At 37.0% G+C, this 23418-nt stretch overlaps 1 protein-coding gene and 1 non-coding gene across 3 annotated transcripts in view; both read right to left on the bottom strand.

Annotated features, from left to right (window-relative positions):
• GDPD1 (glycerophosphodiester phosphodiesterase domain containing 1) overlaps positions 1–23418 on the bottom strand; it is a 51133-nt gene that overhangs the window by 17026 nt on the left and 10689 nt on the right. For both annotated transcript variants that reach the window (XR_009731204.1, XM_061390177.1), the window contains exons 2-4: positions 16842–16884; positions 2880–3015; positions 532–577 (exon numbers count right to left, since the gene is read on the bottom strand). Coding sequence is in view for 1 of the 2 variants with exons in the window: in XM_061390177.1 (XP_061246161.1) it covers positions 532–577; positions 2880–3015; positions 16842–16884 (225 nt within the window). In the remaining variant the exon portion in view is untranslated. The remainder of the gene's footprint in view (positions 1–531; positions 578–2879; positions 3016–16841; positions 16885–23418) is intronic.
• Positions 17643–17749, bottom strand: LOC133233202 (U6 spliceosomal RNA). Its single transcript, XR_009731673.1, has one exon. It is a non-coding gene; the product is annotated as a U6 spliceosomal RNA (small nuclear RNA).

Raw genomic sequence — 23418 nt, 5'->3', positions numbered from 1 at the left:
TTGCTGATTAGAAAATGAAGATGACTAGGAAATGGACGGTTTATTCGACTAACGGAATTCTTTTACTGATTTAAAATATGGAGTAGCTAAATAACATAGAATGAAAAAATTACAGAATCGGCAAGGATCTGAAAGGGGTCCCTTTAATTTCTTTTCATTCTTCTTATTTATGATGGATTATTTACTACAAGTTATAGTAATATTCTAGAATTTGAAGCTTTAGAAGTGCAAAGTATCCCTAATAATATATGAGTTTCTCATAATTAATATTCAGACTTAAATGAACTAAATTTAGATAGAACGAGTCATTAATAAATCTTTGGGCATCATCATCTCAGGTTTAGATATCCATCAAGATTTCAGATTTGTAGGCCTGTACAAACAAGCTTTGAGGGAAGACTTTTAGTTAACACTTCTTATCATAAATTATTACACATGTATTTCTAATTCTCAGCATAAATGAATACACTTAGTATATTCATAAATGAATATGCTAGTGTAAGCATTTTGTCTGCAAATGTAAATTATTACCTTTTTGAAATGAGACATCCAGTTTGCCAAGGTAAGGTGGGAGTTCCTTTAAAAGATATGATTGAAAAAAGTTAACTCTCAAAAAATAAAACGTATTTTAGCATCTTACATTAAGACATAAAGATTTGCTTCTTTGAAAAAGACAAAAATGAAATCTACAAATGTTTATATAGTAAACTCTTTAGCAGAATAGCCCCGGCAGCAAATTGACCGTATAATTACTGACTTTCGTGACTTACAGGAAATCTGTACTGATACAAACCATTTGTCAATAATAAATACACAAAGATCTCAGTAGAAAAATATCAGCAACAGACAATTCAAAGGGAAAAAAAATCATAAAGAAAAAATCTTCAAACTCATTAATAAGGAAATGCTAATTAAAATTTAATCTAGCAAATCAGGAAATTCTTTGTTTAATTATAGTGCCCCAAATGGTAAAGGTGTGGCAAAATGGAAATTCTTGTAATATCAGATAGAAAAAGTCTTTTAAACACTTTAAAAATCCAAGCTGGCAACAGCAACTTTCCATATATATTAAGAAACTATCAGGGATTCCCTGGTGCTCCCACTGGTTAGGACTCTGTGTTTCTGCCTCGAGGTCCTGGGTTCAATCACTGGTCAGGGAACTAGGATCTCACAAGTCACATGGCCAAAAAAAACCCATAACTACAATATTCCTAATTTTTTATCCAATAATTTCCCTGCTGAAAGTTAATTTGTGTGTGTGCGTTAGTCGCCCAGTCATGTCTGACTCTCTGCAACCCCATGTACTATAGCCTGTCAGGCTCCTCTGTCCATGGAATTCTCCAGGCAAGTATACTAGAGTGGGTTGCCATTTCCTTCTCCAGGGGATCTTCCCAATCCGGGATCAAACCCAGGTCTCCTGCATTATAGGAGATTCTTTACTCTCTGAGCTGCCAGGGAAGCCTGAGAACTAATTTGGTGAAATAAATTTTTTATTAAAAAAATTTTTTTTAAATGTGGACTATTTTTAAAGTCTTTATTGATTTGTTACAATATCGGTTCAATATTAGTTTTTTTGGCTGCAAGGCATGTAGGATGCCAGCTTTCCAATCAGGGATTGAACCCACACTCTCTGCATTGGAAGCTGAAGTCTTAACCACTGGACCACCAGCGAAATACCAGGAAATAATTTTAAATATACAGAAAATTTTATCTTTACAAAACTTTATCTTTACATACATATAAACAGATGTTCAGGGCAATGTTATTCCTATTGGTGAAAGTAGAACTAATTCAAATACCCAACAAATTGGAATGGTTAAAAATAACAATATATCCACTCAGTATAATAACTTCAGTCATTTGAAATGTTTATGAAAAATAAGCATAGAATCTGAAAAGGCTAAATACTGTATGATTCCAACTATATGATACTTTGGAAAAAACAAAACTATGGAGACAATAAAAAGACCAGTCATTGTCAGGGGCTGGGGAGCAGGAAGGATGAATAGCTAGAGTACAGAGAATTTTTAGGACAGGGAAACTATGCTGTATAACATTATATTAGTGGATACAAGTTATTTTCATGTATGTCATATCAACGCCTGCAGAATATGCAACATGGAGAGTGAATCCTAATGCAAGCTATGAACTCTGGGTGGTGACGATGTGTCAGTGTAACAAATGCGCCACTATGGAGCAAGATGCTGATAGTCGAGGGAGGCTGTACCTATGCTAGGTCAGGAAGGATTTGGGAAATCTCTACATATTCTGATTAGTTTTGTGCGGATGTAACTGTTCTAAAGAATAAAAGTCTATTAAAAAAAAGGAAAAAATGTACGTCATGCCATAATGTTAAAGTGTTTAAAAATACAATATAAATAATATACAATGAGAACACAACCATGTAAAAAACATTCAGAGTATATACAAAGATAGCTTCCTGTTGACAGAAGTTTTCTTCAGGTGGTAGAATTAAGCTTTGTTTTTCTTCCATTTATCAGTTTACTATAATAAGCATATAAACTACTAAAATCAGATTTTTAAAGGGTTTTTTCCTATTCCCGAAGACTAAAACTAGTTCATATATATAATCTGAATCAAATAAATTGTAGAATATTTGCAACAAGTTGAACTTCAGTAGCTTTACATTTGAGGACTTTGGTAATTTCGTTGAAATATTTATTAAAGTAAGTCTTCACAAATGTATGTAATGAATACAAAGTCTCACTGGAAGTCAGAATAGTTTTTTAAGTTTCCTTTGACATTCATTAATCTTTAACTTTTTTTCTTATTTACTGAAGTGCTATCTGGCACTTAGTGTTTTTAAAAATCTTATTAAAATACCTATTAGTTATTAGTTTATCATGCATTTAACTTACACAGTACTTGAGATCAGAGATGTTTACATTGATCCCTGTTGATCTCTTTAGGTTCTCATCATGTGACACTACAACTTGCTCATCTTTTGTGATATGGCAGTCCAATTCCAACATATCAGTTCCAATTGTAACTGCGCTGAAGAAATACAAAGAAAAATAATGACATTCTGAAACATAAGCAAACATTTAAGTTACGAACATTAGATGAAAAAGATCAGAGTGACATCAAAATAGCAGAAAACCCCATAATACTAAAATTTCTCAAGACTATTATTTATTATGAATAACTGATATGAAAATATTCTAAGTGAACTTAGAATAAATAAGAGACTGATGTTGCCTCCTTTCCATAACAAGCAATCCCTAATTTTGGCAACCCAAAATAAAGAAAAGGCTTCCCTGGTGGCTCAGTGGTAAAGAACCTGCCTGCCAATGCAGGAGATGGATGTTTGATCCCTGGGTTGGGAAGATTCCATGGAGAAGGAAATGGCAACCCACTCCAGTATTTTTGACTGGGAAATCCCATGGACAGAGGAGCCTGGTGAGCTATAGTTCACGGGGTCTCAAAAAAGTTGGACACGACTTAGTGACTAAACAACAACACAAATATAAAGGAAAGGACAGTGGACCAGAAGTTGAGATTTGGGTACCAGTTCCTACTTCGCTATGAACTTGCTGTGTAACTTTGGGTGAGTAAATGCCCCTCTCTGGGCCTATATTTCCACATCTATAAAATGAAAGCTTAAAGAACAAAAAAGGATGCCCACTTCAGCCACTTGAATTCAGCACAGGATCAGAAACTTTATCGGGGAAATTAAGCAAGAAAAAAAAAAAGCACCAAAACTGGAAAAGAAGAAGTAAATTTATCACTATCTGCAGATGACAAAGTCTCATATGTAGATACAAAGGTTCCACACACTACTGTCAGAACGAAAAAAACCCAGTAAATTTCAATACAAAACAAAAACACAAAAATCATTTTTATTTCTGTACACTAAGAATGAAAATCTGAAAAAGAAATCGTGAAACAATTTCATTTACAACAGCATCAAAAAGAATACAAATTTAGGAATTAACTAAAGAGGTGAAGTTATGACCAACCTAGATAGCATATTCAAAAGCAGAGATATTACTTTGCCAACAAAGGTCCGTCTAGTCAAGGCTATGGTTTTTCCTGTGGTCATGTATGGATGTGAGAGTTGGACTATAAAGAAAGCTGAGGGCCGAAGAATTGATGCTTTTGAACTGTGGTGTTGGAGAAGACTCTTGAGAGTCCCTTGGACTGCAAGGAGATCCAACCAGTCCATTCTAAAGGAGATCAGCCCTGGGATTTCTTTGGAAGGAATGATGCTAAAGCTGAAACTTCAGTACTTTGGCCACCTCATGTGAAAAGTTGACTCATTGGAAAAGACTCTGATGCTGGGAGGGATTGGGGGCAGGAGGAAAAGGGGACGACAGAGGATGAGATGGCTGGATGGCATCACCGACTCGATGGACGTGAGTTTGAGTGAACTCCGGGAGTTGGTGATGGACAGGGAAGCCTGGTGTGCTGCGATTTGTGGGGTCACAAAGAGTCGGACACGACCGAGCGACTGAACTGAACTGAGCTGAAAGAGGCGAAAAGCTTGTACAATGAATACTACAAAACACTGTTGAAAGAAATTAAAGAAGATATAAATAAACACACAGACACCCCATGTTCATAGACTGGAACACTTAATATTGTTAAGATACAAATAGTATATTGATCTACAGATTTAATGCAACTCCTATCAAAATTTCAATGATTTTTTTGCAGAAATAGAAAATCCATCCTAAAATTCATAGCTCAAGGAAGCTCAAATAGCCAAAACAATCTTGAAAAAGAGCAAAGCTGGAAGACTCAAACTTTCTAATTTCAAACTTAACTACAAAGCTTCAAAACAATGTGGTACTGGCATAGAGACAACATACAGACCAAGAGAAGACAGAGTCTAGAGATCTTCGCAGATATGGCCAAATGATTTTTGACAAGGATGCAAAGACTATTCAATAGGGAAAGGGCAGTCATTTCAACAAATGGTGTTGAGAAAACTGGATATTTAAATGTGAAAGAATGAATTTGAATTCTTACCTAAAACCATATCCAAAAATAAACTCAAAATGAATCAAAGATCTAACTGTAAGACCTAAAGTGGAAAAAAAAAAAAAAAAACTCAGAAGAAAACATACAGGAAAAGCTTCACTGAATTGGACTTGGCAATGACTTATTGGATATGACACCAAAAGCACAGGCAAGAAAATTAAAAATAGACAAATTGAGCTTCTTCAAAATTTTAAAAGTTTGTGCATCAAAGGACATTAATTAGACAACTCACATCAAAAGGCAACTCACAGAATGGGAAAATCACCTATCTATCTGATAAAGAATTAACATCTACAATACACACAAAACTCCTAAAATGAAACAACAAGAAAAACAATCAGAGTAAAAAATGAGTAGACATTCTGCAAAGAAGATGTGTCAATAAGCACATGAAAAGATGCTCAATATCACTAATCATTAGAGAAATGTAATCAAAATACTTCACTCCCATTCAGTTCAGTTCAGTCACTCAGTTGTGTCCAACTCTTTGCGACCCCATGAACCGCAGCACGCCAGGCCTCCCTGTCCGTCACCAACTCCTGGAGTCCATCCAAACCTATGTCCATTGTGTCCGTGATGCCATCCAACCATCTCATCCTCTGTCGTCCCCTTCTCCTCCTGCCCTCAATCTTTCCCAGCATCAGGGTCTTTTCAAATGAGTCATCTCTTCTCATCAGGTGGCCAAGGTACTGGAGTTTCAGTTTCAACATCAGTCCCTCCAACGAACACCCAGGACTGATCTCCTTTAGGATGGACTGGTTGGATCTCCTTGCAGTCCAAGGCATTCTCAAGAGTCTTCTCCAACACCACAGCTCAAAAGCATCAATTCTTCTGCGCTCAGCTTTCTTTATAGTCCAACTCTCACATCCATACATGACCACTGGAAACATCATAGCCTTGACTAGATGGACCTTTGTTGACAAAATAATGTCTCTGCTTTTTAATATGCTGTCTAGATTGGTCATAACTTTCCTTCCAAGGAGTAAGCGTCTTTTAATTTCATGGCTGCAATCACCATCTGCAGTGATTTTGGAGCCCAAAAAAATAAAGTCAGCCACTGTTTCCACTGTTTCCCCATCTATTTCCCATGAAGAGATGGGACCAGAGGCCATGATCTTCATTTTCTGAATGTTGAGCTTTAAGCCAACTTTTTCACTCTCCTTTTTTACTTTCATCAAGAGTCTCTTTAGTTCTTCTTCACTTTCTACCATAAGGGTGGTGTCATCTGCATATCTGAGGTTATTGATATTTCTCCCGGCAATCTTGATTCCAGCTTGTGGTTCTTCCAGCCCAGTGTTTCTCATGATGTACTCTGCATATAAGTTAAATAAGCAGGGTGACAATATACAGCCTTGATGTACTCCTTTTCCTATTCACTCCCATTCAAACAGCTATTAATAAAAAAGAAAAGAGGGAAGGACTTAAGAGAAGAAAAGAAAAACAAATGCCACATTATCGACAATCCTTGCAGACATTATGCTAGGTGAACAAAAGCAAAACTACAAATATTTTTTGATTCTTCTTATACAAGGTACCTAGGACAGTTTATTTAACAAGCTATATCAGTGGTTATTTCAAATGCTAAAAGATGATGTTCTTAAAGTGCTACACTCAATATGCCAGAAAATTTGGAAAACTCAGCAATAACTACAGGACTGGGAGAGGTCAGTTTTCATTCCAATCCCAACGAAGGGCAATGCCAAAGAATGTTCAGACTACCACAGCTGCACTCATTTCACATGCTAGCAAGCTAATGCTCAAAATCCTTCAAGCTAGGTTTCAGCAGTATGTGAACCGAGACCTTCCAGACGTACAAGCTGGGTTTAGAAAAGGCAGAGGAACCAAAGATCAAATTTCCAACATCCATGGGATCATAGACAAAACAAGGAAATTCCAGAAAAACATCTGCTTCAATGACTATGTTAAAGCCTTTGACTGTGTGGTTCATGATAAATTGTGGAAAATTCTTGAAGAGATGGGAATCTCAGACCATCTTGCTTGTCTCCTGAAGCCTGTATTCAGGTCAAGAAGCATCAGTTAGACCTGGACATGGAACAACGGACTGGTTCAAAATTGGGAAAGGAGTATGTCAAGGCTGTATACTGTCACCCTGCTTATTTAACTTATATTGAGAGTGTATCATGTGAAATGCCAGGCTGGATGACTCACAAAAGCTGGAATCAAGACTGCTGGGAGAAATATCAGTAACCCAGGGAGGCAGATGACACCACCCTAATGACAAAAAGCAAAAAGGAACTAAAGAGCTTCTTGATGAAGGTGCAAGAGGACAGTGAAGAAGTTGGCTTAAAACTGAACATTCAAAAACAAAAATCATGGCATCCGATCACATCACTTCATGGCAAATAGATGCGGGGAAAAATGCAAACAGTGACAGACTTTATTTTCTTGGGCTCCAAAATCACTGAGGACAGTGACTGCAGCCAGGAAATTAAGACGCCCGCTTCTTGGAAGAAAAGCTATGACAAACCTAAACAGCATATTGCAAAGCAGAGAAATCACTTTGTTGACAAAGCTCTATATAGTCAAAGTTATGGTTTCTCTGGTAGTCATGTGCAGATGTGAGAGCTGGACCATAAAGAAGACTGAGTGCTGAAAAAATGATGCTTACAAACTGTGGTGCTGGAGAAGACTCTTGAGAGTCCCTTGGACTGCAAGGAGATCAAACCAGTCAATCCTAAGGGAAATCAACCCTGAATATTCATTGGAAGGACTGATGCTAAAGTGAAGCTCTGATACTTTAGGCACCTGATGCAAAGAACTGACTCACTGGAAAAGACCCTGATGCTGGGAAAGATTGAGAGCAAGAGGAGAAGGGGGCGAAAGAGGATGAGATGGTTGGATGGCATCACTGACTCAGTGGTCATGAGTTTGAGCAAACTCTGAGAGACAGTGAAGGACAGGGAAGCCTGGCATGCTGCAGTCCATGGGTTCTCAAAGAATCAGACACGACTGAGCAATTGAACAACAATGGTGGTTACCAGGGCTGTGGGGCGAGGAGGTTGGGGAATTATTTAACAGGTACAGAGTTTTATTTATTTATTTATTTTTTCATGTGAAATAGTTTTTTTTAATTTTATTTTATTTTTAAACTTTACAATATTGTATTAGTTTTGCCCAACATCGAAATGAATCTGCCACAGGTATACCCATGCTCCCCATCCTGAACCCTCCTCCCTCCTCCCTCCCCATACCCTCCCTCTGGGCCGTCCCAGTGCGCCAGCCCCAAGCATCCAGCATCGTGCATCGAACCTGGACTGGCGACTCGTCTCATACATGATATTACACGTTTCAATGCCATTCTCCCAAATCTCCCCACCCCCTCCCTCTCCCACAGAGTTCACAAGACTGATCTATACATCAGTGTCTCTTTTGCTGTCTCGTACACAGGGTTATTGTTACCATCTTTCTAAATTCCATATATATGCGTTAGTAGAGTTTTAATATGATATGATTAAAAAGTTCTGGAGACAAAAGCCACAAACTTCTAGATATAAGATAAAATACATACTAGGGATGTAATGGATAACATAATGAATACAGCTAACTGTTGTGATGATATACAGCAAAACTGTTGAGAGTAAATCCTAAGAGTTCTTTTCACAAGGAGAATTTTTTCCTTTATTCTTTTTATTGTATCGATAAGAGAGGGTGAAGGTTAGCTGAATCTATTGTGGTAGTCATTTCACAATATATGTAAATTAAACCACTATGCTGTATGCTTTAAACTTATACAGTGATTGTATGTCAATTATTTCTAAAAAAAAAAAACGAAAAAAAATTTTGTAGAAATGGATAGTGGTGATGGTTGTATAACAATGTGATATACTTAATGCCACTGAACTGTACACTTAAAAATGGTTAAGATGGCAACTTTTACGTTATGTACATTTTACCATGATAAAACAAAAATATTTTAATTGTCTTTCAAAAAAGAAAAAACTTGAAAAGATCAGAACAGATAATTGCTAAGGTTTCTTTCCCCCTAAGATCTTATGACTGATACAGAAGGTATATCACAGTGGTTAAGAGAACAAACATTGAAAAGAAAAAAAAAAGGTAAACATGTGAGGTAATGGATGTGTTAATTAACTTGGTGAGAATCCTTTCACAACGTATACACTCTTATCATTCATCACATTGTGACATTCTGAATACATTAACATGTTGTCAATTATACTTCAATAAAGCTGGGGGAAAAAAAAAGGCACAGACATGGGAGCCTGCATTCAAATCCTGGCTCTGCCACTTACTTGGGCAGTTGTTTAGCTTCTCTAAGTTTCTTTGCAAAGCAGTGATGACATTAGCTCTCTACACCTCCTTCCCACCTTGCTCCTATACTCCAAGCAGCCCCATGCTCTAAATATTTCTTTTGCCTGCAATGTCTTTCATAGAAAAACAACATACAATAAAATAACAGTGGTGCTGGAGAAGACTCTTGAGAGTCCCTTAGACCGCAAGGAGATTGAACCAGTCTATCCTAAGGGAAATCAACCCTGAATATTCATTGAACAGGCACTTCTCGAGTGAGAATTTTGAACTGGCCAATAAGTTTATGAACAGGTGTTCAACATAAAAATTCCACAGGGAAACAAATTAAAACCACAATGAGACAGCACTATATACCCAACAGAATACCTAAAATTAAAAGGAACGATAATAAGTTAGCAAGACAGTGGTGCAACTGGAACTCTCATACATTGCTGATGGGAGTCTAAGTTGGTAAAATCCTTTGAAAAATATCCACCTACCTTATGACACCTCTGGAGAAGACAATAGCAATCCACTCCAGTGTTCTTGCCTGGAGAATTCTATAGACAGGGAGGCCTGCTGGGCTATAGTCCATGGGGTTGCAAGGAGTTGGACACGACTGAGCGACTTAACACACACACACCCTATGACACAGCAATTCAACTTCTGCTAAGTGTGTATCTTCTAAGAGAGATGAACTCATTTGACCATTAAAAAACATGTACAAGATTATTTCACACCTCATGGATGAATTTTACAGATGTAAATGGAAAGAAAGAAAAGCCAAAGACAAAAGTATAAATACTCTATGATTACATTTATGTTATCAGGAACAGAAAAAAGTCAATCGATTGTAATAGAAATTAAAATAATGGTTATCTAGTGGAAAGGAGTTCAGACTGGGAGAGGCCACAAGGGTGCCCTCAGAGGTGCTAAAAATGTTCTATACTTTTATTTGGGTGGTGATTACAAGGGTGTGTATATGTATATTAAAATTATTTGGGTTTGTGCATATTACCAAATGTATATTATACACACTACAGTAACAGTTTAAATAACAGTTTTTAAAAAAGATTTATTTATTTGGCTGTGCCGGGTCTTATTAATACCTGGAGCTTGTGGAATCTAGTTTCCCCACCAGGGACTGAACCTGGGCCTCCTGCTCTGGGAGCAGGGAGTCTTAACCACTGGACCACCAGGGAAGTCCCGCAATAACAGTTTTTTTAAAAGTCTTTCTTCTTCCCCTTGTGTGCTAACTCTTACTTGTTCTTTAGGTGTAAACTAAGAAACTAGCACTTCAGGACACCTTCTCTAATCCTGCCCTGTCCCCCGCATCCCAGACTGGATTTTGTACCCTATTCACCAATTATTTGCCAAACTGCCAGGACTTCCTGTACCACCTGTGTTTACTAGGTCAGAGTACCTACCGCACTCTTTTGAATATACCTATTTATCTTCCCCTACTTGCCCAATTAGACAGAAAGGGTTTCTGGACCATGGCTCATTTACTGTTGCATTCCTAGTGCCTTGGCACAGGGCTGCTCACAGCATGTACTGAATTAATAAATGAAGAGAGACAGCTCTCAGTATATGTAAAAAGCCTACACAGCACTTTATGAATCAACTACCACAGATGACATTTTCAAGATAAAAAAGAAAGTAAACGTAGGTGGGGCAGGGAGAGAGTTTTAAGAAAAAAGAAACCTCTCCCTTTTTTAAAATTCAAGAATGGAAAGAGTAAGAGCTGAGTGAGCAGAGTGAGGAAGCAGGAAGGAAAAAACATAAAAGTAGGTAAATTACAGTTTGTATAATATATTCCCATCCATTTAAATTGTTTCCCAGTGTTTGTGCCTAAGGTCATGTCACTACAACTGGATACTAAATTCCTAGTGAGGAAGGGAATTTGTTCCATATTTTCCAACGTTCACAATGTTGGGTATATTGCAGGTAATCACACATTTCTAAACGAGCAGAATGAAGCTATGTAAATGTTCATCAGTGATGATCCATCATTGTTGTTCAGTTGCCTAGTTGTGTCCGACTCTTCGTGACCCCATGGACTGCAGCAGGCCCGCCTCCCTGTCCCTCACCATCTCCCAGAGTATGCCAACGTTCATGTTCATTGCATTGCTGATGCCGTCCAGCCACCTCATCCTCTGACGCCCTCTTCTCCTTCTACCCTCAATCTTTCCCAGCATCAAGGACCTTTCCAATGAGTTGTCTGTTAGCATCAGATGGCCAAAATACTGCAGCCTCAGCTTTAGCATCGGTCAATAGTGATGATCCAAAGCCACAATGAATTGTTTAGTTGCTAACTCATGTCTGACTCTTTCTGCAACCCTATGGGCTGTAGCCCGCCAGGCTCCTCTGTCCATGGGATTTCCCAAACAAGAATACTGGAGTGTATTGCCATTTCTTTCTCCAGGGAAATCTTCCCGACCCAGGGATCAAACCCGTATCTCTTGCGTCTCCTGCACTGTCAGGCGGATTCTTTATCACAGAGCCACCTTGGAAGCCCTAGTGAACACCATACGTCAAAGAATAAAGCATTCACATGGAAGAGCATTGTGGATATCTAAATGAAAAAAAAGTAGGCATGGTATGATCCCTCTGATGTAAAACAAAGTGTGTGTGTGTATGTATACACTTTATATGCCTGACAAAATTTATCTTTGGAGCCAACTACTTGAGAACTGTCTTACTTGATCTACCTCTGATAATCCAACCCCATCAGCATCCCACTCCAAAAGAACTAATGGTCACTTGCTGCCATGTGCCAAAGTCTCACACTGCTCCCCTACTTCTTAAATAATCTTCCCTTTTAGTGCTCTGATTATCACCAGCTGCTAAGAGAAAAACAAACCTGGCTCATTAATATAATTCTTACCAAGACAGTAAATAACTGTTAACCGTTTGTGTCCTCTTCTAAAGAACATCCACCTTTGAAAAAGACTGCAATTGTGTGTTTGCTAGAACCACAGATGTGTAAAAATAAAATCTAAAAATAGGCAAAAATAGGTTTTAGGTTGGTAAATGTATTTTTCTATATTTTAAATTTTCCTTAAATATTGTTATACTGTATATAGCTTTTAGTTTTTGTTTTTTTTTTTTAAGAATAAAAGGGGACTTCCCTAGTGGTGCAATGGATGGGAATCTGCCTGCCAGGGTAAAAACAGGGGTTATCTATATTATCCTGTATTTAAATCTATATTTCCCTGTATTTAAAAATACCTATACATATTACCTAAGAAATTTTTCTAAGTATGAAGTTTGCCTTTAGCTGAAATGTTGGCTGTTTTTAGAAATGTTTAGGAATTATACAAAAAATATTTTTTATTTTATGATTACCTCTTATTGCTGCTGCTAAGTCACTGCAGTCGTGTCCGACTCTGTGTGACCCCATAGACGGCAGCCCACCAGGCTCCGCCGTCCCTGGGATTCTCCAGGCAAGAACACCGGAGTGGGCTGCCATTTCCTTCTCCAATGCATGAAAGTGAAAAGTGAAAGTGAAGTCACTCAAGTCGTGCCCGACCCTCAGCGACCCCATGGACTGCAGCCTACCAGGCTCCTCTATCCACGGGATTTTCCAGGCAGGAGTACAGCTAATAATCAAAATTTAGAATAGTAAGTGTATGTAGGACAATCTGTAAATTATTCTAATAAAGTCATCTCAAATTCAATACACAAATAGCTAGAACACAGCGAGAAAAGAAAACTATTTTTTAAAATCACTTTAGCCTTCAAACTTTCCCACAAATAACAATATGTATCTACTTCAACTGAAACACCAGACATTTTATAGCTGAATTTCTTTTTTTTTTTTTTTCCATGCCCAGCACACACACAGCGTGGGTTGGGCTGTCCAGGGACAGAGGGACGATGTTCCGGAAGGCCATGGCACAGCCCTCTGGGCTGACTACCCCCACCCGGCACGGTAACCTCTGACAACCCCAGCTGAATTTCTGATAAGCTGATGACAAACACAGAAAAAAGTTAGGGAAGGCAAGATTTCAATATTTCTGGAAAAAGAAAAGAAAAACTCTAGCTCTAAAAGAAGAAGTGAAATTACTTCAAACTCCACAAAAACTATGTGTCAAAACTTACAACAGACTCTACGTTAAAGAATTCATTTGAATCTCATGTATTCCTCAAAACATTGAGGTTATATTATTTCCACTTCAGAGATGAGATAATTAGTATTGTATTAATTAGACATTGTAAAAAATTTTACCATGAGAATCAGGTCACTGATTAATTACTTTGATTGTCTGCCAACTTACGCTTCCAGCTATTGCTAATACAATTTGCTTCTTTCTTTTACCATTCATATTAATACCACAGGGATCAAACTGTCCTGTGGGTATTCACAACAGCAGCCTGGTTTAATAACCTAGTTTTATTAGCTCTTAAGAACCACACTTTACATACTCAAGGGTTTACTGGCTCTGTGTGTGTGAGTGTATGTGTGTGTCTATCTTTGTAGTACAATTTTTTGGTTTTCGGTTCCATGCTTATTATAAATGGGGTTCTGCCTCTAACTTCTGTTAATAGTCAGCTTTGTTCCTGAGTGCTCCATTCCATATATCATTCAGTAATTGACTAGGGAGAGCCTATTAGTACCAGAGCTAGATCTAGGGACTGAGATCAATAAGGAAAATTCTTATTCTCAAAGAATCCCAGAAGAGCCATATTCATAACTTAAGAAAGAAAGAAAGTGAAGTCACTCAGTTGTGTCCGACCCTTTGTGACTCCACGGACTGTGGCCTGTCAGGCTCCTCCGTCCATGGAATTTTCAAGGCAAGGATATGGAGTGGGTTGCCATTTCCTCCTCCAATTCATAACTTAAGGTGTCTGTAAGATAATTTTCAAATTTATTTATTTACCTATTTTTTGGCTGCACTGGGTCTCCATTGCTGCATGTGGCTTTCACTAGCTGTGGCAAGTGGGCTCAGTGTTATGGCATGTGGGCTTGGTTGCCCTGTGGCATGTGGAATCTTCCTGGACCGGGGATCGAATCTGTGTCCCCTGCACTGGCGGGCAGATTCTTAACCACTGGACCACCAGGGAAGTCCATGAAATTATTTTACAAGCCAGATTAAATAACTTTTTACAAACTGTGAAATATAATTATTTCTCTTTGTCAGTACTAATTACTTTAGCCCTACTATAACATAATAAATACATAATGAATTAATTTTCCATATACTCTTAAGGTCCTTTCAGTTTTCTAGATGTAGCTTGTCCATATAACCTCAAGTTTTAACCTCAAACATTTCATATTTTTAAAATGAGCTTCTTCTTCTCCACCAAATGATAGCTTTTCTAGTCCTGATATCTTTTCAATTTTCTGATTAATTTTAACCAGGCTTCCCATACCAACTATTTATACTTTCTTTAATATCATCTTTACCTCCATGTCATAATATACATGCTTTTTCAGTATACACAGATATCAATATATAAATAAGATTTAAATATATGTAACAAGTAAGATCTAAGTTTTAGCTGCTCATTGTATTTTCACTATTTCTTCTTCAACTACTTATCCTATCAAGGATAAACCATACTTAAGCACAGTGTCTGTCTTTTGCCAATTATGGATTATAACTGTTAATTTTTTTCGTATACAATACTTTGAAAATAGTATGCGTAAACAGCTTTTTCTTGTTATTCATGAAGTAGGTATATTTAAGAAAACCTTTCTAAGTGTCCTAGTGGTTAAATAAATAAATACTTATAAATGAAAGTACAATTATAAAAAGTACTTACTGACAATATACTGATGCATTAGACAAAAGAAACAAAAACCCAAATCATTACTACCACCACCACCATCAAAAATATTTTAAGTTTAAAATTAAAGCCTATTTGGTTTAGGTTTTATATAAATTCCAAAGTCAATTAGCAAACAGCCATACAATAAAAGAGTTAAACAGCCTTAATATATGGAAGAGGTGCTTTCTTCTTTTAAAGTACCAGAAAAACCTCCAAAAAACTAGAGTTATAGAAAGCTACCACATGATAGAGAAGGCTGTGGTACTTTTCAATAGTTACTGCTTGAACAAAACAATATAAAAACAAACTGCTTGAAGACAGGAAATGAAATGTTGTATCCAGCAGGTAAAAATCATCTAAATTAGACATTCTTTGAATATAAAAAAATTTTTCAGGGGATCAAAATCTTCAAAGATAAAAAAAATATTTAGGTACCATCCTTAGAAATAATGTATTATACAAATGCATCATCCTTAGAAATAGTTTATTATACAACTCAGTGTCTTAATTTCATAAGTAAGAGTGGCTGGTAAAGATTTAGCAATAATACATGGAGAAAAACTTACAAAATAACATACTTTTACATACAGAATGCTAAAACCACTCAGTCATGAGCAGTTTCTCCCCCAAGTAAAAATATATCACATCACAGGCAAAAAGTATCTGATAAATGATAGTCAATGTAGGTGTGTGTGGGTGTGTATATGTGTGTGTGTGAATCACAGTGAAAATTGTTCACATAAAATTAAACATATATTTTGTTACAGGAGCTAGCTACATAATCTCAGTAGAGAAGATAAAGTAATTTACATTATTCTGCTTCACCATCAGTGACAGGAGGAAAGAATTTGCATTTTAGAGCTGTAAGAGATTTGAGATTACAGTCAAAAGGCATCATATTTTAGAGGAGGAAGAATAAGCAATGCCAAATATAGAAGGATAGGATTTAGACAAAATGACTATGGAAAAGCAGTACCTCGGGACCTGAAAACAGGAAAAAAACTCTCAAGTGTCTTTGGATGATGAGAAATAGAACTAAACCTTAAGCCAAGTTATCCTGATTTATTAGCCCCAATTGTGTACATAAAAATAGTTGAAAATTATATAAGAAAATATTTTCCTTAGTAAATATGCATAGTAATGTTTTTCATGGGGGTTAACTTACCAAGTTTCCTATCTTATTTTTCAGGGAAAAGAAAACAGTGTTCTCAGCATTACCACAGACTGATAATAAGCAATTACTTTAAGACCAAGAACAAGGTAGCAATCCGCTTTCATTCTTGTCTCTCCTGCTGCTTCTCTGTGAGGTGCTCTAAAAGACCTCCATGGGAAATATGAATAATTCAAAAACTGGAAAAAATAATTTGCCTTTAAAAAAAAAAAAAATCAATTACTCCTAAGGCTTCAAAGAAGAAAGACCAGATAACAGGTCGAGGTCTGTGGAAGAATTACTGAGTAGACACATAACCCTACACATAAACAAGAGCCAATGTAACAGTGTTTTCCTCTTCTCTTTCTCTCTGAGACTAATTAGCATTATGCACAGTATGCGCCTTGTTACAAACGTCTTCTTTCAGCTCTGGCACTATAGTGCCAACACGCACATCTAGTTTTTCAGTTAAGCAGAAGACAAACGCTTGTTAGAACACTTCAGACTAACTAACTAAAAGAAAAAAAGATTTTAATAAAACAGAAACAACTCTCACAAGCAGATGCTACATGTATACTATCCTTACTCTGTGAATCATCACTTTAATGATAAACTGTAAAAGAATGCCTTTTTATGTACTTACTGTTGAAAGGCTGCCATTGTATTCTCCAAATTTTCTCCAGCACCTGTGAAAACATTAAATTGAAGCTAATTTGAATATTTTATTTTCCCCCCAATTCACCTTATATATTTCAAGTAAATCATACATTTGGTACATATGAGGTAGATACTACAAGTGTTTTAAAGAAGGTAATGGCATTTTGCATTGTTTTTAGGGGCACCAGAAGAATCAGGGCTTCTCAGGTGGTTCGGTGGTAAAGAATCCACCTTGGTTAAGAATCCACCTGCCAATGCAGGAGATGCAGGTTTGATCCCTAGGTTGGGAAGATACCCTGGAGGAGGAAATGGCAACCCACTCCAGTATTCTTGCCTGGGAAATGCCATGGACAGAGGAGCCTGGCCGGTTACAGTCCATGGGGTCGCAAAGAGTCGGACACGACCGAGTGACTGAGCACAGCACAGCACTGCACAGGAAGAATCAAAGATCAAAACACAGTCACAGCAAGCAGTGGGGTTAGAAGAACCTAAGTGATTTTTATTTTTTTATTTTATTTTATTTTTTTAACATTTAGAATATTTAATACATAGAATGATCACTACACTGAATGTTGGATAGTTACATGAAGTGTTCTCAGGTTAAGCTCAGAGCAAGTCTCTGTTGTAACCAACTGGTTTTGCTAGTGGGGGCAGTATCCTACCGTAAGCACAGTTTATATACATTATTTCACTTGAACAACTCTTCTTTAAAAGAGGAATTGCTCCCATTTTGCAGATGGACACGGAGGCTCAAGGAGGCTACTCCTCTGAACTAAGATTTGAACCCAAAAATATGGAACGCTTCACGAATTTGCGTGTCATCCTTGCACAGGGGCCATGCTAATCTTCTCTGTATCGTTCCAATTTTAGTATACGTGCTGCCGAAGCGAGCACCTAAGTGATTTTTAAGTGCGTTAAACAGTACATTAAAAATATCCATCCTTAAAATAAATTAATTTTTAAAATATGCATCATAACTAATGGCATTAGATTCAATGAAATAGCGAATATTCAGTAAAACTAAAAATCATTGCATTGTTATTACTACTCCCATCATTATAGTAACTGGTGCTTCCACTTACTGAAGTAATAAGTAATACTGAAATTACAAAAAAAGACACAGATAAGAAGTATCTAATTGCCTCTTTTAGCTAATATTATATACTAGGTAGACTCAATTAGCATAAAATATGCAAGCCATAAGTTTTTAGATATTTTAAAACTAAAAGATTTTGGTATTACTAAATGATTAATGGAATGCACAGGAAAAATACTTTGGAAATATTTTCCCAAATATTTTGGAAATTTTTTTTTCCAAACAGTTTTTTCTTAACAAAAATAAGCACTTCAAGTTTATGGTACTGTTCAAGTAACAGCATTACAATGTTTTATATACAATAACATTTGAACATAGTTGCAAGGGTATTCAATTTTTCTTCTTTTATATTGTTAGATTATATTTTTATCATAATCTAATTAATAATGAACAGAAACATAAAGTATGAAGAAATAAATATATTAACCTAATGTTCTAAAAATGCTATCAATTTGGCAGAGAGAAAGGGACACCCTTGTGAAAAAAGCCTCTTTGACTTTAGGTTCACTTTTGTAGAGTCGATGCATAACAAAAGACTGATGAAGCAAATATAGAGAATAAAGTTTTTTTTCCAAAGTAAGTGGTCTTTTTGAGCTTAACTGATTTTTAAAAGTCCAGTCAGTGCCTATCTTAGTCAAAAACTATGGAAATATGTTACACACAGGTAATACTCAAGAACAAAGCACTCAAGAATACCACCAAAAAGAGAAAAGTACTCAAATGGTTATTCGTAGATGAGGTTAGACTACTGACTGCCTGTTGTGACAGAAAGCAAGCAAGTTAATAGGACACGGAGGCCAATTTGAAAAAGCTCTCACTGTCCAAACCTGAGACAATGTTAGAATCAAAATGACGACAGTAACAGACTTTAAACCACTGAGCAAAACAGGATATTCTGAACCCATTTTAATAAATGGACTTAAAGTCTGATAAGGAATGGGGTGTTTATGTAGTTCTAAAGTATTTTCCTACAAAAATACTAATTACAAAGAGAAAAAGAGTAATAACTTCACAATATAAGTCTGGCATCTCCCACTTTGACTAAGTGATCAAAGTCATCATCATTAGTTCTTTCAAGCTGACTTCTGTGTCCTTTTAATTTCCTTGCCTTTGAGTACAATAAACAATCAGTATGGGAATTCCCTGGTGGTCCAGTGGCTAAGACACTGAGATTTCACTGCCGAGGGTACAGAACTAAGTTTCTACAAGCTGCGCACCGCAGCTTAAAAAAAAAAATTAACAAATCAAATTAATATCAGTTATTTCCAGCAGCTGAGGTCAGAATACAAAAGATTTCTTTTCTAATGTACACTATTCTAGCCTTACAAACCCTCCACAATGACTGTGTATTACTTTTTTGGTCAATTTTTAAAAATTTATTTATTTTTAATTGAAGGATAATTGCTTTACAATATGGTGTTGGTTTCTGCCATACCTCAACATGAATCAGCCATAGGCATACATCTGTTCCCTTCCCTCTTGAACCTCTGAGAGACTCAAAGCCTTAAACACATGCCATATCCCTCCAAAATTCTCTTCACCATAGCATCCCAATCTTCATCCTAGAATGAACTCACTTCCCAACTCCTCCATGAAGCATTTTTTTTTACTCACTCAAGATTACAATAACTCTTTATTACAGTCAAGAGTTCATCCTTATATATTCAATGGAATATTACTCAGCCATAAAAAGAATGAAATAATGCCATTTGCAGCAACATGGATGGGTCCAGAGATTGTTACACTGAGTGAAGTCAGAGAAAGACAAATATCATATGTCATTGCTTATATGTGGAATCTAAAAAAGGGGTACAAATGAACTTATTTACAAAACAGAAATAGAGTTATAGATGTAGAAAATAAACTTATGGTTACCAGGGGATTTGGGGGGGTTTAAATTGGAAGACTTAAATATACACACTGTGTGTGTATGTTAGTTGCTTAGATGTGTCCGACTCTTTGCGACCCCATGGACTGTAGCCTGCCAGGCTCTTTGTCCATGGAATTCTTCAGGCAAGAATCCTAGAGTGGGTTGCCATTTCCTTCTCAAAATATACATACTACTACATATAAAATAGATAACTAATAAGAACTTGCTGTAGAGCTTAATAAGGACTTGCTGTAGAGCTTAGGGAACTCTATGCAATACTCTGTAATACTCTATATGGGAAAAGGATCTAAAAAAGAGTGGATATATGTATATGCATAACTGATTCACTTTACTGTACAACTGATACAACACTGTAAATCAACTATACTCCAAAAAATTTTTTTTAAAAAAAGAGTTAATGCCTTAAACTAGCATTTCTTAACCATTTTGGTCTCAGGACTCTTACTGAATACCTCAAAGAGCTTTTGATTATGTGGGTTATATCCATGAGAAAAGACCCTGATGCTGGGAAAGATTGAGGGCAGGAGGAGGAGGAGGTGAGAGAGGATGAGGTGGTTGGATGGTATCACTGACTTGATGGACATGAGTTTGAGCAAGCTCTGGGAGATGGTGAAGGACAGGGAAGCCTGGTGTGCTGCAGTCCATGGGGTCTCAAAGAGTTGGACACGAATGAGCAACTGAACAACAAATCCATTAATAGCTACATATTAGAAACTGACTTCCAAATTTAAAAAATTTATTTGAAAATAACAATAAACCCATTATATGTTAATATAACATTTTATGAAAAATAACTGCCAAAAACATTTAAGGAGTGGAATTTGTTTTACACTTTTGCAAATCTCTTTAATGTCTGACAATAGAAGGCAGCTAGATTCTCATATCTGCTTCAAACATACATATCAACCTTCACATAGATAGGTGGAAAAGAAAGCTTCTTCTTCGATACTGTACCGAAATTCAACAAATAGTAGATTCTTAAAAGTTGGCTGTAACACGGAATCTGAACCATATCACTGACTTTTTCCATTACATGAAAATCAATTAGTCCGTCTTGAACTTTGAATGGATCTTTCACCCATGCATGGTTTTATAATAAAATGCACTGGTTTTTGGAAAATATTGATTTACTGAATCATGCTGATCTTCTAAATACTGACTGACACATTTCATTATACAATATTTTTTTTATACAATATTTTTTAAACATCACATTTATTAATAACTTATATCAGGAAAATCAAATTGGAAAGCTACTAAGCTCACTGTGGATGATATATTTTTCAAAAGTCTAATTCTTGCTTAAAAGCTCAAATGTAATCATTTAACAGAAGGCAGCTAGATTATTTTTCTTCTAATGGAAGACTCACTTTATTAATTTTCAAGAACACAACTGTCCAGTAGTCAAGTCTAAATAACCAGTGTGTCAGTTTTTTAAGTAAAAATGTTTGGCGGGGTCGAGGGGGAAGGCTAATTCAGCTCAGAATTCAATCAACTTCACAAGTGCTTTTCCTCAAGACAATCATGTACATACTTTAGTATGCAGCAAAAGTGTTTGTGTAATCCCACACACACAAAAACATTTGTCACAGGATACTAAAAGTTACATATATATACTCATGGGTTGAACTTCAATGAAATTAATAACTTTCTAATTCATCAAAGATATTCTTATGTGAAACTGCCTGAGTGCAGGATGCTGAGGAATATAATGGCTACTAGTACATTTTGTACCAGTATTTTCATCTGTCCTAAAGCAACAGCAGTTTTACGCACTACGCCAATGTCACTAAGGTGAAAAAGGAAGAAACGCCTTATAAAAATAGTGTTGACCTTGCAGGCCCATGAAAGGTTCTGGGGACTCCCAGAATTCCACAGACCACACTTTGAAAACTTAAACCGTCAACAATGAGATAAGTCAGAGGAGTGGTCCCCTGTGGCGATGGAGGAGGGTAGACGGGGAAGGGGTTCTTACGGGATTCTAGAAATGTTATGTACTTTGATCTGAGTAATGGCTACTTGGATGTACACATACATTAAAAAAAATGAAGCTGTACACTTAAGGTTAGGGCTATTGTCGCTGTTGTTCAGTCGCTAGGTCGTGACTCTTTGCGACCCCATGGACTGCAGCACGCCAGGCTTTCCTGTCCTCCGCGATCTCGCGGAGTTTGCTCAAGTTCATGTCATTGAGTTGCTGATGCTATCTAACCACCTCACCCTCCCTCGCCCTTTTCTCCTTTTGCCTTCAATCTTTCCTAGTATCGGGGTCTTTTCCACTGAGCTGGCTCTTTGCTATCAGGTGGCCAAAGTACTGGAGTTTTAGCTTAGTGCTACTACATGTATGCCATTCCTAAAATTTTCTTAAGAGCTTTTATTAAAATTTCTTTTCTTTAATTGGAGGATAACTGTTTTACAATGTTGGGCTTGTTTCTGCCGTACAACTTGAATCCATCGTAATTATAAACATATCCCCCTCCTTGGGAGCCCCCCTCCCCCATCCTACCCCACTCCTCTAGGTCATCACAGAGTGCCAGACTGGGCTCCTTGTGTTATACAGCTGCTTCCCACTAATTATCTATTTTACCCATGAATATGTATATATGTCAATACTACTTTCTCAATTCATTCTTCTGTCTCCTTCCCACGCTGTGTAAAAAGCTTTTATTTCTAAATCGTAATTTTAAAAAATTCTAGTACATCCACCTGAACTCTGACAAGGCTTTTTGAAGGCAATTATCTTTTTAAATATTTATTTATTTGGCTGTACCAGGTCTTACTTGCAGCATGAACAATCTTCAATTGTGGCATGCAGGGTCTTATTCCCTGACCAGCGAGTGAATCCACAGAAAAAGGCAGCTTTCATTCCAATCCCAAAGAACGGCAATGCCTAAGAATGTTCAAACTATCTTACAACTGCACTCATTTCACATGCTAGCAAGGTAGTGCTCAAAATCCTTCAAGCTAGGCTTCAGAAGTACATGAACCGAGAACTTTTGGATGTACAAGCTGCCTTTAGAAAAGGCAGAGGAAACAGAGATCAAATTGCCAACATTCGCTGGATCATAGAGAAAGCAAGGGAATTCCAGAAAAACATCTACTTCTGTTTCCAAATTGATCCATCACTTTGTGGCAAATGGAAAGGGAAAAAGCAGAAAAAGTGACATTTTATTTTCTTGGGCTCCAAAAGCACTGTGTACAGTGACTGCAGCCATGACATTAAAAGACTAATGCTCCTTGGAAGGAAATCTAAGACAAACCTAGACAGCTTGTTAAAAAAGCAGAGACCTTGGCTTCTGGTTCAAGACGGCCAAGGAGAAGGACGTGCACTCATCTCCTCCTGCGAGAGCACCAAAATTGCAACAAGCTGTTGAACAACTACTGACAGGAGGATGCTGGAACCCACTAAAAAAAGACACCTCACGTCCAAAGGCAAAGAAGCCGCAGCGAGACAGTAGGAGGGGCACAATCACAATTAAATCAAATCTCATACCCGCAGGGTGGGTGACCCACAGACTGCAGAACAATGATACGAAAGACGTTCTCGCACTATTATGAAGGTTCTGAACTCCACGTCAG

This window comes from Bos javanicus, chromosome 19 (assembly GCF_032452875.1).
Source record: "Bos javanicus breed banteng chromosome 19, ARS-OSU_banteng_1.0, whole genome shotgun sequence".
Lineage (NCBI taxonomy): Eukaryota > Metazoa > Chordata > Mammalia > Artiodactyla > Bovidae > Bos > Bos javanicus.
Note: the sequence above shows the minus strand (reverse complement) of the source record. Positions and strands in the feature narration are given on the sequence as shown.